Source organism: Nothoprocta perdicaria, unplaced genomic scaffold (assembly GCF_003342845.1).
Source record: "Nothoprocta perdicaria isolate Ctin4 unplaced genomic scaffold, notPer1 scaffold_217, whole genome shotgun sequence".
Taxonomy (NCBI): Eukaryota; Metazoa; Chordata; class Aves; order Tinamiformes; family Tinamidae; genus Nothoprocta; species Nothoprocta perdicaria.
The window spans coordinates 1,037,329-1,049,350 of record NW_020455390.1 but is presented as its reverse complement, the minus strand read 5'-3'; the positions used below and the strand labels follow the sequence as shown (position 1 = coordinate 1,049,350).

The 12,022-nt window shown below is 50.5% G+C and overlaps 3 protein-coding genes across 3 annotated transcripts in view; all 3 read right to left on the bottom strand.

The window, feature by feature from the left end:
- TMEM41A (transmembrane protein 41A) overlaps positions 1 to 40 on the bottom strand; it is a 1,854-nt gene extending 1,814 nt beyond the window's left edge. The window contains exon 1 of the mRNA XM_026038738.1: positions 15 to 40. Coding sequence (XP_025894523.1) covers positions 15 to 40 — 26 coding nt within the window. The remainder of the gene's footprint in view (positions 1 to 14) is intronic.
- A 586-nt stretch (positions 41 to 626) lies between these two features.
- Positions 627 to 8,778, bottom strand: LIPH (lipase H). The gene is made up of 10 exons (XM_026038737.1): positions 8,727 to 8,778; positions 4,727 to 5,094; positions 4,278 to 4,386; positions 4,102 to 4,203; positions 3,652 to 3,741; positions 2,845 to 3,012; positions 1,978 to 2,073; positions 1,665 to 1,776; positions 1,228 to 1,401; positions 627 to 711 (listed from the first exon to the last, which is right to left on the bottom strand). The coding sequence occupies exons 1-10, from the start codon at positions 8,776 to 8,778 to the stop codon at positions 627 to 629; spliced, it is 1,356 nt and encodes a 451-aa protein (XP_025894522.1).
- A 2,544-nt stretch (positions 8,779 to 11,322) lies between these two features.
- Positions 11,323 to 12,016, bottom strand: ANAPC13 (anaphase promoting complex subunit 13). The gene is made up of 2 exons (XM_026038716.1): positions 11,899 to 12,016; positions 11,323 to 11,718 (listed from the first exon to the last, which is right to left on the bottom strand). The coding sequence occupies exons 1-2, from the start codon at positions 11,995 to 11,997 to the stop codon at positions 11,593 to 11,595; spliced, it is 225 nt and encodes a 74-aa protein (XP_025894501.1). The 5' UTR covers positions 11,998 to 12,016; the 3' UTR covers positions 11,323 to 11,592.
- Between the last annotated feature and the right edge of the window lie 6 nt (positions 12,017 to 12,022).

The following is a 12,022-nucleotide window of genomic DNA, read 5'->3' as shown; positions in this document are numbered from 1 at the left end:
GGGGCGGGGCGAGCCCGTTAGGGGCGTGGTTGGCGGCCATTAGGGGCGGGCGCGGCCGTTAGGGGCGTGGCTGTGGCTGTTAGGGGCGGGGCGAGCCCGTTAGGGGCGTGGTTGGCGGCCATTAGGGGCGGGGCGCGGCCGTTAGGGGCGTGGTTGTGACTGTTAGGGGCGGGGCGATGCCGTTAGGGGCGGGGCGCGGCCGTTAAGGCTGAGATGGTGCCGTGGTGGCGGGGACGCCGCCTGTGCCTGTTGGGAGCAGCGGCACCGTGTGTAAGCGCCCGTTAGTGAGGACACCGCTCACGGTGACCCATGTCCCCACAGGCGCGATGCCTTCCCCCCTCAAACACCGTTAAGCCCTTAGTGCCTTGTGCCTGTTGCTCCTTACACCGAGTCCCCTGGGAACGGGAGGTTTTATTTCCGCCTGACACTTCCCAGCAGTGCCACGCGAGTTCCCAGCCCTGCGTGGCTAGCCCTGCAGCCCATCTGCCTCCCAGCTCCACGGGGAAGGAATTCCAGAAAAACATCCAAGCTCTCCTCATTCCCGGTGTTCGGTCTGTGTGGAAGCTGCACAGAAGCACGAAGGTGAGTGCCGTGATCCCGCCGTGGCGGGAGAGCCCGGCCGGGCGTCAGCGCTCAGCCTCGCAGGGGATGGGCTGGAAGGTTGTCCGGGTGTTCTCCAGCAGCACCAGGTCATACCTGCACAGCTGAGCTCTGCAGCGAAAAACAGAGCCCAGCATGAAAGATTTGCCTTTTTTTTTTTTCATAGTGAAGCTTTCCAGCGCACAGGAGGTTTCTATGGAGTAAGGGTGGTTTGCAGGGCACATGGTGGGCTCCTGAGATGGTGTGAAATGCCTTTGGGATGAAGGTTCTTCCAGTGTGTTTCCATTCCACTCTATGCTTGGGAAGCAGGAGTGCCAGGAGGAGCAAGGTTAGGGCAAGCCCTCAATGCACTGTGAAGAAACTTATTATTTATCTAAGGTCAGAACTTACTTTCTTGACCAAAGGCTAAAGGGCCAGACCACATTTTACAACTTCTGAAAGCAAATTTTGCTTTCAAATAAGTGTTTGACTGTGAGGTTTGTGTGCACGTGCAAAAGGCAGGATATACCCAAGGTGTGCAGGAATTGTTAAGTGCGAAATAAATGTAATTCTTCTGGACTCAGCTAGGCCAGGACCTGCAAACACTCACTCACTTCTGTCTAGTTTGACTTGCTGTGCTCTGCTTACCTTTTGGGATTGGTAATTGATCGTAGCCTCATTTGGAGGATCCGGAGCTTGAACTTGGGGCCAATGACGGAGCCGGTGGAAAACATCACAGAAATTCTCTGTATGTTTTCGAGATCCTGGTCAAATCCAATTAGCAGAGAGATCTGGTTGTACCGCTGAAAAGCTGCAGTTGCTCTAAGGATAAAACACAAAAGGTGACACAAATTCCCTGGAGAATTAGAAACTGCTGAGGAAGGAGGATCCAGGTATTCGTGAGGCGCAGCACTCCGGTGCCTCATGGTCCCTAAGCAGGATCTTCACTGCAATTCTGCTTGGGCACCACGTGGACTAGACCCAACAGACCCCAAACACGGCTGGCCTGGAAACCCAGGTACTGTCACGGCTCGCAGGGCTGGGCTTTGCTGCCGTTTGTAGTTCATGGGCTCAGTAAGACTTACGGAATGACTTTGGATTCTGCTTTCCTCCCCGTTTCATCAGCCAACAGAACACTGAAGGTGCCTCTCCTGGTGTCTTTGTTCCACGTAACAATATCCAAGAAGTAGAGATAAACTGCGAGGGGAGGGCGACAGCACGGTAAGGAAGATGCTCCTCTCCTGGCCCATCTCCAACAGCAGGAGTGCAGATGGGCAGACAGTAGCCACCTATTTCTGAACTATAGCCTGGGAATGACACCAATAGCAGCTACCCATCTCGCCTCTGCTGTTGCTGAACGAGGCAGGACACAAAAACCACTTTACAAACAGTACTCACTGCAGAATGGCTCTTTGTCCGACGTATCGAAAAACAGGCTCGTTCCCGGGGGACTCGGTTGTGTGAAATGGCTCTTCCACCTACTGGCATAATAACCTGGAGGTGACAGCACAGACAGGAAGCAGGAGCTTGTTGTGCAGGCATAGAAGCAATTAAATGAGTGAAAATGTAAAGCAGGTGTTTAGGAATGCTGGATTGCTTTTCAGCCGCGAGGTAGTACTGCAAAAATACTCCCGTGTGCCGTAGACTTGCTCCATTTTAATTTTACTTGTGTAACTAAAGCCAACTCTGTGTATAAATATATCTGGTTAGTGTTCATCACTGATTTTAAGGTCCATCTTTCTTCACCTCTCCTAGCTCTGGTAAAGAAGGCTTTTGTTGTCCGGAATGAAAATAGTCCGCTGAGCTTTAAAAGCTCATTTCTAGAAGTGCCAGGTATCAAATTTTCTGACAGAAGGGTCTGGAGCTGTGCTGTCCCCCCAGCCTGGGATGCCACATTTTGCTTTTCTGAGACTCACCTCTCTGCCATTCCTCTCATGGTGGAGTGGCTAGTGCTGAAAACTTCTTAGAAAAAAATGTATTTTACCAGGAACATGCTCTTATCCCTCAAAATCTGCAGCTAATTCACCCCAGTTCACTGGTCCTGTGGCTTCTGCCCAAAGACGCCTTCTGTGGCTCCTCTAGCTCTAGATCCTTTGTGTGTGGATTTCTCTCTGGRTTATCATGGATGTGACCATACAAAGAGCAGGGGGACATCTCAAACCTCTTTTGCCTGCAGAGAGGCTTGTACCTTGAAAATCAGAGTGGGCAGCTACCTGAGACACGARTATTCCCGTTGCCTGGATTCACACTTGGCATCTTCCTTACCGAGGACGGGGCATGGCAAAGGCCAGTAAGTTTTGCAGCTGGTGCATTYGCCCTTGCGGTAATTCCTGTACGAGTCGCACGGGTACGCAGTGATATTGCAGCTCTTCGTCAGGGATGATATGAACAGGAAGACAGACCTCTGGTGGTCACATTTGAAATACTGCAATCCTTAGTCGCGGAGAGAGAAGAAATACTTCATTAGCAACCCTCATGCTTCAAGAAAACACGTTAATTTACTGACCAACAAGGACGCACCGATGGGCAGCCACTGAGCAGGTGAAAATGGGAAGTGCCRGGCTGTGGTGGAACTGTAAATTGGCACCAGGCTCTTCCTTTAGTGCACTCAGCCCTACCATTGTCTACYCTTCCTCTAGTCTATTTTTTAAAGTGTCTTTGGTCCTGCTGTTCCTGCAGCTCCCCACGCTCCTGCTATAGATCCTACTGCACCTCAGATGTTGTCTTGTCTCCAAGCCCAGGCATGACTGTGGGATACTGCATATCTTTGGCACAAAACGTTGCCATTTCTGCTGTAAAAAAGCTCTTTAGAAAGACATAAACCACGTCCCAAGGTCAGCAAAATAAGCGAAGCCCCTTTCCCTGTGCATTTATGGACAGGTTCCTATTTATATTCATCACCTCCGTGCCTCTTGTGTCAGGGTGCCGCGTTGCTGCTGGGAAGGGATTGCTTTGGTGCCTTCCCAGAAAACTGTTTTCATATATTTTCTAGCAGTCATGGTACTTCTGTGGCCTTCTCCTGACCGGAAATATTTTGTCAGTGTTTTTGCAATTCAGAGCTGAATTAATTACCAGAAAATATCGTCTGYGGACAGCCCGGCTGGTCAGTGCCGCCGTTGGGGTAGAAGTCTACGTGGCCTAGGGTGTCTCTGTAACCTAGTCCTGACGAAAGAAAATATGGAGGGAAGGGTTTATTAAACCATAAAACACAGGAAAAAGAGAAGCATAAGAAACCAAGTGGAATAAAACAACAGTTATTTAGCTCTTGAGTGCCCGTGTAATGCCTTTTGCCCATATATTCCTGGAGGCTTCGGCTTGTTTCCACAGCACGGGGGTTGTGGACTCTGGACGCGATGGCCACGTGGAGGTGCCGGGCTGAATGGCTGCAGGGCAGCGTGTCTGCGATGCAAACGGTGGTGGCACTGGTGGGAGTCCTGGCCGCGGAGTGAGCAAGGGAGCCCCCAGGGCAGCTACCCCGTGYTCCCCGTGCGGCTCTGGGCAAGGAGGCAAAATGCCACTCACCGTCGGTGTCCGAGTGAATGACATCGACAAACTGCGCGTCCGTGGGGTCCAGCCTCTCGCTTGGCACCTTGCCTCTGTACAAAGGACCCGCCGGGTCGAGGCCTGCAACACGGAACCGGGTGTGTGGCGCGGCTTAGCGCCGGGCGGCGGTGGCCCCGGCGGAAGGGAGGACTTACCGGTGATCCTGCCCAGTTTGCCCTTGTACATCTGGCCCACGAAGCCAGCGATGTGCGCCCCCAGACTCACCCCTAGCAGGTGGAAGGAGTCAAGTGAGGCTCCCGCGATCTGAGGTTTAAGAACACCCAGGGTCATTGATGAAGGGAGAAAAATGGCAAGATGAAATAAATAGAACTTAAAAAAAATGTTTAGTGCAAACTCAAGTCAACTTTATAGCCAAATATATTAAATAAGTGGAAGTCAAGTAACCATAAATATATTTAGATCCTGGTTTTGTATCCAGATGATCATGGGAAAACAAAAGGCTGTAAATTCTGTGTGTGTTTGTCTTGTAGCAGGAAAGCCACTGCATAGAGGTGGAAAATCAGCAGCCGTCACCTGTCTTTAAACAGTTCCTTGTGGCCTTTGCATATTGCGCTTTATATAATATTATATGTCTCTAACTTACCAACATTTCATCAATAAGTCTCTTCAGAATCTCAGCGACTCTCTTGCAATTTCTGGAAGCGTTGCTGTATATGAGCGTGGTTGCCCCCCGGTTCCAGTCCACAAGGACGATGTTCATGTCTTCTGCGGACAGCAGCAGATGGACCAAGTCAGGGATCCAGAGCGGGGGAGAGCCCGTGAGGCGGAATCCGTGGATAATGAAGGTGGTTTTCTTGGTTACATCTAGGTACTTGGAGGCTGTGGAGTTGAGCAGCTCGGCACAGTGCGGGTTCTGCCTGGTGTAGAGCATGAGCTTCACGTGCAGCTCAGTCCCTATGAGAGCGTTGCCCAGGCTGAGGCTGGTGAATGCAGGACATGGCTCCTCAGCGCCTGCAATGAGCACAGAGCGTCCAGGCTGGCACCAGCGCCAGGGCACCTCGTGTCATGTTTAGGGTTACCCTGAAAATTAGGGAGTTTTGCCACGTTGCCCTGAGGCCCTTCAGTGCAAACCAGCACCTGCTGTCAAAGGGCGACCACGTGGCTGCTCCCTTGACTCAACCCGGCATCGTTAGCGTTTCCTGTGGCAGTTCCACATGGAAGGGACTAGGCTCTGGCCCTTGGGCTTTGTTCTCCATTTTCCACAACTGCCTTGCAACACATGTGCCCTGCCGGCGTGCCTCAGTGTTAACCTGTACATTATTAACACATAGCACCCCTCCCTCCCAGAAAGGGCTGCAGGCCACCAGCAGAGCCTTCCGAGTCCAGTAATCTCCAACAGGGCAATGGCTGTGAATCACAGCGTGTCTCCTGACAGGCGTCGCTTCTGAGGGCCCTTCCAGGTTTTGYAGCCTCCCAGTCCTTCTCCTCACCTCCCTTGTTTGAACTTGGGCGGCAAAAATTTTTCCRGCTGGATTCCTAGGGATCTCCCAGGCCTTTGATGCAGTACAGTAGGTGGGATAGGTTTAGAAAACCTACGAGTGTAAGTTGTGTGTGGCTGTATCCTAAATGGTACCTCAGTCACAATTGTACAAGGAACTTCTCCTATGGAAATCGGGAGCATGGAAGTGATATAAATGCTACGTATCCCACACGTGAAATAATCTGCTCCATTGTCACAGTGCTCCTCATTACTTTGCAAAAGCCCCAGGAACTCCTAAATAAATGTGGATTTATAAACCCACATAAATAAGTATGGATAGGAAGTTGCAATTAAATCCAACTGGATATTTTAAATTGGTGTTATAAATTCAGGAATACATTTTAGTATTTGAAATCCACGGAGCCCTTCCTGTGTAAGCCTATGGTAAAAGCTGAAAAGTGAGGTGAGAGCAGTGCAAACTGCAATCTCAGCCAGGCCCTCCTTGAAACCAGCGCCCTTCGGATCAGTGGGCTCTGCTCCYGTAGTGCTTTGAGCAGAGCTCCCAAGGACAACGTGATCACAGGAGTACCCGTGACTGAGTGCCTGTCCCCTGCTCTGCCAGCTCTGCCCGCAGGCTGGGTGCGCAGACACTCCGGAGAGACACGATTCTCCTATTAGGCTGCTCATCTGCACATCTGGAAGTAACCAGCAGAAAGAGGTGATCATTTCTGCTGACATACATCAACATACATGGTGGATGTATCATGGACAATACCAAACTGAGTAGAGCAGCTGACACTCCAGAGGCTGTGCTGCCATTGAGAGGGACCTGGGCAGGCTGGAGAGTTGGGCAGAGAGGAACCTCATGAGGTTCAACAAGGACAAGTGCAGGGTCCTGCACCTGGGCAGGAATAACCCCAGGCATCAGTACAGATTAGACCTGCTGGAAAGCAGCTCCGCGGAGAGGGACCTGGGAGTCCTGGTAGACAAAAAGTTAACCATGAGTCAGAATTGCCGTTGTGGCCAAGAAGGCCAATGGGCTCCTGGCTGCATCAAGAGGACATTGCCAGCAGGTCAAGGGATGAGATCCTGCCCCTCTACTCAGCTCTGGTGAGGCCACACCTGGAATATTGTGTGCAGTTCTGGGCTCCCCAGTATAAGAGGGACATGGAGCTTCTAGAGAGGATCCAGTGGAGGGCAACAAAGATGATTAAGGGACTGGAACGTCTCTCATATGAGGAGAGACTAAGCGAGCTGGGCCTGTTTATCCTGGAGAAGAGAAGGCTGAGAGGGGATCTGCTYGATATGTGTAAGTACCTGAGGGGAGAACATAGGGAGGAGGGGGCCAAACTCTTCTTGGTGGTGGCCAGTGACAGGACAAGGGACAATTGGTGTAAGTTGAAACACAGGCAGTTCCATCTCCACGTGAGGAGGAACTTCTTCACTGTGAGGGTACCAGAGCCCTGGAAGAAGCTGCCCAGGCGGACTGTGGAGTCTCCTGTTCTGAAGGTCTTCCAAAATCACCCGGATGTCACCCTGTGCTCTGGGTGTCCCTGCTGGAGCAGGGGGTTGGACTAGATGATCTCTAGAGGTCCCTTCCAACCTCAACCATTCTGGGATTCTGTGTTACACAGCGCTCTCAGTGACACTCCTCTAGTACTAGTGTAACATTAAAAAAATACAGTTATATTTGTTTTTGATTAATAACTAGACATTGGTTTAGTTATTGCATAGTGTTATTGTAGAGCATTGTTAATCATCTTTACCACCACCGAAGCTGTAGAAATGCAGGCAGAAATGCCAGGCAAGAATTACTCCTACGCGGTGTGAGATTGCACTCATTGCTTCATTTGTTCCTATAGCTCCTGCACTGTGCAGGGAGACTTGCAGGGGAATAGGTAGTCACCAGAGCAGCCAAAACCTTCACATAAAGCAGAGATTTTGAGGACCTGGTTGGCATTTGCTCATATCTACCACAGGAAGGGTTTAAAAAGCCTTGTGGAATCTGTACCAAGTGTTTTACATTTATTTTGATTAACAAAATGAGGTCACTGCTAATTGTGGGGGAACCTGCCAGCCTCTCTCCTGGCAGGTTGGTGCAGATCCCAGGCTCCTCCAGCACACGGTAGGAAAACTGGCACATGCGGACAGCTGCTTCTGCTGGCCCTGCTCCTCGCCCTGGCAGCAACGGCRAACGCTCCCCCAAAGGCTGGCAGGGTCTTTCCAGCCCTGCCAGGAGCTCCGATGAGGCAGGATGCTGTGATCAGCTCTACCAGCAAACAAGTAGGTGAGGGGGGAGCCAAGCAGTGTCCCCTTAATTTCCTCCCAGCCCTGCCTTGGCCACCAGCTTGCTGGACAGCCCCAGGCAATTTATGCGTCTCCCTCTGCTCGTTTTCCTTATGTATAACATAGGATGGCAAATGCTAATTTCCTGTAAAAGGTGCTCTAATATCTTAGCCCTCTCTTCCCACCTCTTGTACACTCTTTATTATCTCACCGGGTTTTTTGGTGCCTTTTCACACAATCCTCTTCTATCATTTCCTTTTCCTGCAGTTCCTACTGCATAACCATCAAACTACGCAAAAATGAAATGCTAGTCAGTACTTCTAAGAATACTGCGTGTTTTCTGTTTTGTTTTCCATCCTGTGTGTTTTCCCTACAAAGCAGAACTGTAACATGACTAACAGAGCAACTTGCTCCCATGTGTCCGCTAACAGAAGGCAGTACATTTGTTTATTACTATACAGAATTATTCTCGATGGGGCTGGGAGGATATCAAATGAAGTTATGTGTTTATGAATGCCGATTTATCCTTTGCAAAACTCGCTCTGAAGTCCTTCATGTTGGTCGTAGAAGACACTGCTGACAAGAAATGGTTCTTCTCTGAGTATTTCAAACCACATTTTCAGGGTAATTGTATAGTATTTATGCAAGAGGAATGTTTGCAAAGTGAGGAAAAGAGAATAAAAAGGACTTGTAGTTTTGTAATTGGATTGCACTCATACAAGCAGTATAGTTTGCTTTGCCAAGATAAACAGTAATAGCGAAAAACCCTTCACAGAACCTTTACAATGACTGCAGAGGGTATGTTAATGTTTCAGCAAARCCCAGAAAACATGTTTTATTTGACAAAAATATTCAAAGCAAATGATTGGTTTCCTACCTGTTTTCACCCCCCCTGAAAGGTAGATGAGCATGATGCACAGCCTCAGCATACGGCCTTCCACATGGAACTTCTGCCGGCAAAAGGTTTTAGGGCTGCCACTGTTTCTTTAGGATGAGTAGGTGTCTCAGGAAYGAGTTGCTATATTATTTTTCTGCAACAGTAGGTGTGGTGAAAGGAGGAAGTCACCAGGCAAGGACTTGAGGCCAGTCTCGCGTTATACACCCAAAGCGACTGCTTAAAAAAGAGGTGAGGCACCATCTCTCCTAACAGGATTCCTCATTTGAAATATGGTTTGCCCTGGGCAGTGACTAACCAAAGACACAAGTGGTTTGGTAACATACTGTAAACAGCACTTTGAATAGATGTGTCGAAATTAAGGAAATTATTGCAGGTCTGTCTTTGGCAAAGAATGCCAAAGGCAGCAGAGAACGTAGGTGGTACCGCTCACCTGATACCCATCTGGGCAGGGCCAGCACTTGGGTTCTCAGCTCCCCAGGTGGGAGCAATGAGGATGTTCCCCCTCATTTCCCTGTCCCCTGGACTCTCCTACCCTCGGGCTCTCTCCTAAGGCMTGGGGCCCAACAGTGTCCGTGTTTTCAAATCCGTGATCTCAGGTGGAAAGCAGGTGCGACCACGTTGTGTTATGACCAAGTGAAGGTGCAAGTGTCAATTCTGTGTCCCTTTCGTGTGTCCCTTTCGGCTGGCCAGCAACTGCCACCAGGGTGATGTTCATGTATCTGGCATCCCTGCTGGAACCACATGGATACAGTCCGAGCAAGAAGTGGTGTTTTCCCTGTGGTGTGGGAGATCAAGGATGACGAATGGAAAGGCATAAAAKGGCATCAGAATCGGAGCTGGAAGAGTTAAGGACAAAACTGGGAAAATCCGAATGGCATGGAAGGGGAGAAAGGAGACAGAGTAGAGAGAGCTGCTGGACAGAAGCTGCTCCACGTGTTTTATAACTGGTTGTGGCTGCTTTGCTTAATGTTTTAATTGCAAATTCTTCTAACCTGTGCCAGCAAAGAGGAATGTGGGGAGGATCAGAACCATCTTATTGAACATAGGTGGCACCTCCCATTTCTGCTGGTGCAGGTCAGCTGAGGAGCTCCCGTTAGGGTTTGCACCTGCATAACTGCTGCTTCGTCCTGCGCTGGGCACATTAAGCTTCCTGATGTTGCTAGTTCTTGGGTTAATCCCGATTTGTAGCTGCTTTGAGTTGGGAGAAGCGGGTGCCGCTTGCCCGATGCTCACGCTGCCCGTGCCGCCGGCAGCGGGGGGCACCCAGCGCGGCTCTGCCTGTGTCCTCCTCGTGCAGCTCGGCCATCCCCGGCTTGCAGGCCAGGCGCTGAACTGCGATTCCACCATGTACTCACACAGGCTGAAGTTGGGGTTTGATCAGATTCAAGAGGATAAGCACTTGAGAAAGGAAACCCCAGGAGTCCTACGACACCTATGGGAGAAAAACTCCTATGGAGTCTGGGAGCTGTAAGTTCAAGGAAATTTTTCTTTTTAAATTTTCTTTTCCTGATGCACTGGCAAAGCAAAACTATTTCAAATCTTGTTTTTCTTCCAAACCCTTTCTCAATTTCTCTACTACTAATCCTAAACTCTGTCAAAATATTTTTTTAGCAAGTCATGCCAGTGGTGTGAAGGAATCAGTCCAACAACACTGAACCATGCAAGACGAATTTGCTGATTGCAAAAGACACTTGAGAAGCAGAGAGAAATTGGGAGAAGGAACACAGAGGCCCTTGCCTTCTCTGCATAAAAAGAGGTAACAACAGCCATAGCTTGGCCCCAYGTGCTTCCTCCCTTCCATGCTCCTAACAGCTTTGTGCCTCTTGGACTGGGCAGAAGCTGTGTGTTTTTTAGGCAGTGGGGTGCAAGGCAACACCCTCCCTGCTGGACAAGGCTGTGGGAAAGGCACCTTTAGCTCCATGAGCTGAGTCGCTGCTGTGGTTGGTATCAGGCAAACTAATAAAATAGGTGTCGTGGGCCAAAAGCAACCCAGGGGTAAGAAGCTGCACATCTCATCACCTGCCTTGCATATTCCTGCCACTTGTCTCATTCCCTGCCTTTTAACAACCCACTTTGTCCTCTCCTGGGAGTGCTGTCTCTAGGAGGAGGCAGCAGTTTCACAGCTTCCCATGCAAGAAGTAGGGAACTAGGGACCTGTCTGAATTAGGACAAATACACTGGCTTGAAGGACCTCCTACTTAGTGCAGATTAGAGTGTCTCATTGCAGCCTGCAGGCTGGCGGGCACRCTGAGGACATCGCTGCGGACATGCCATCCTCCAGCACCTCACATCCCGAGGCAGCTCGCACCACACTCCCCTCCGTTCCATTCCATCTCCCCTCCTTTCCTCCTATTAACCAGCCATACAACATCCCTCACCACTAATTAAAGATGGTAACAAACCATTTTTCTGTTCCCCCTCAATGAACTCCTAAAATGAGCCCCCCAAATAACAGGGATCCTTCTGGGGTCACGGGCCTTCGCAGCCATCGGCGCTCCCRGCGTGCGCTTTGCAAGGAACAAACAACTCCCGACAGTAAAAATCATTTCTTTGATTGCATGTAGAAAACCAACGAAGATCAGAATCAGCACCAACTTAAAAACAAGTTAACAGAAGATACGAAATAATTGTGTGTTAMGTAAACAGAAACATGCTGACACCAGCTTCGAGGCTTTAGGTATCCGTAGYTATTTCACATTGATTATAGATGCAATTTACACTGTCTTCCATGGCTGCGAGTGGAACAGTTAACTGAGCACAAGGCTGTTTCGGCAGCCTCGTCTCCTGCTTAGGACAGCGCTGGGGGCCGAGCAGCAGCTCCCGGGTCTCCCCGCGGCTCGGGGAGCTAGTTTCCCGGCGGGGGGACGTTTTCATGCAGGTACTGCAGAGCCAGGTCCGTCCACTTCATTTCTTGCTCTTTCACCGACTCGGTCGTGCCGCCGTTGTCTTGCTCGGGTTCGGGAAGCTCGTTCTGAAAACAGCAGAAAAGGTGCAATGCGCTCARTACGTAATGAGCTCCCTAGAGGGAGGCGTTCTTAATTACTGACACTAATTAATACGAATACAGAGGCGAGCCCGGAGGGTGCACCCCGGTAATACGCCCGGTGCACAAATAAAGCCGCGCTGGGGGCTAGGGCCTCGCCTCGCCTACCAGCGGGATGGCCACGTCCTCGTAGGGCAGCCTGTCCTCCCGCCACGCGTCGTCGATGAGGTCCAGGATGCGGCCGTCCCGCTGCACCTCGCTGTCCATGCTAGGAGCGCGCGCGGGCCGGCCC

Coding starts and splice junctions, on each gene's coding strand:
- ANAPC13 (XM_026038716.1), bottom strand. CDS start 11,997: ATGGACAGCGAGGTGCAGCGGGACGGCCGCATCCTGGACCTCATCGAC. Junction 11,719..11,898: donor AGGACGTGGCCATCCCGCTG/GTAGGCGAGGCG, acceptor TGCTGTTTTCAG/AACGAGCTTCCCGAACCCGA.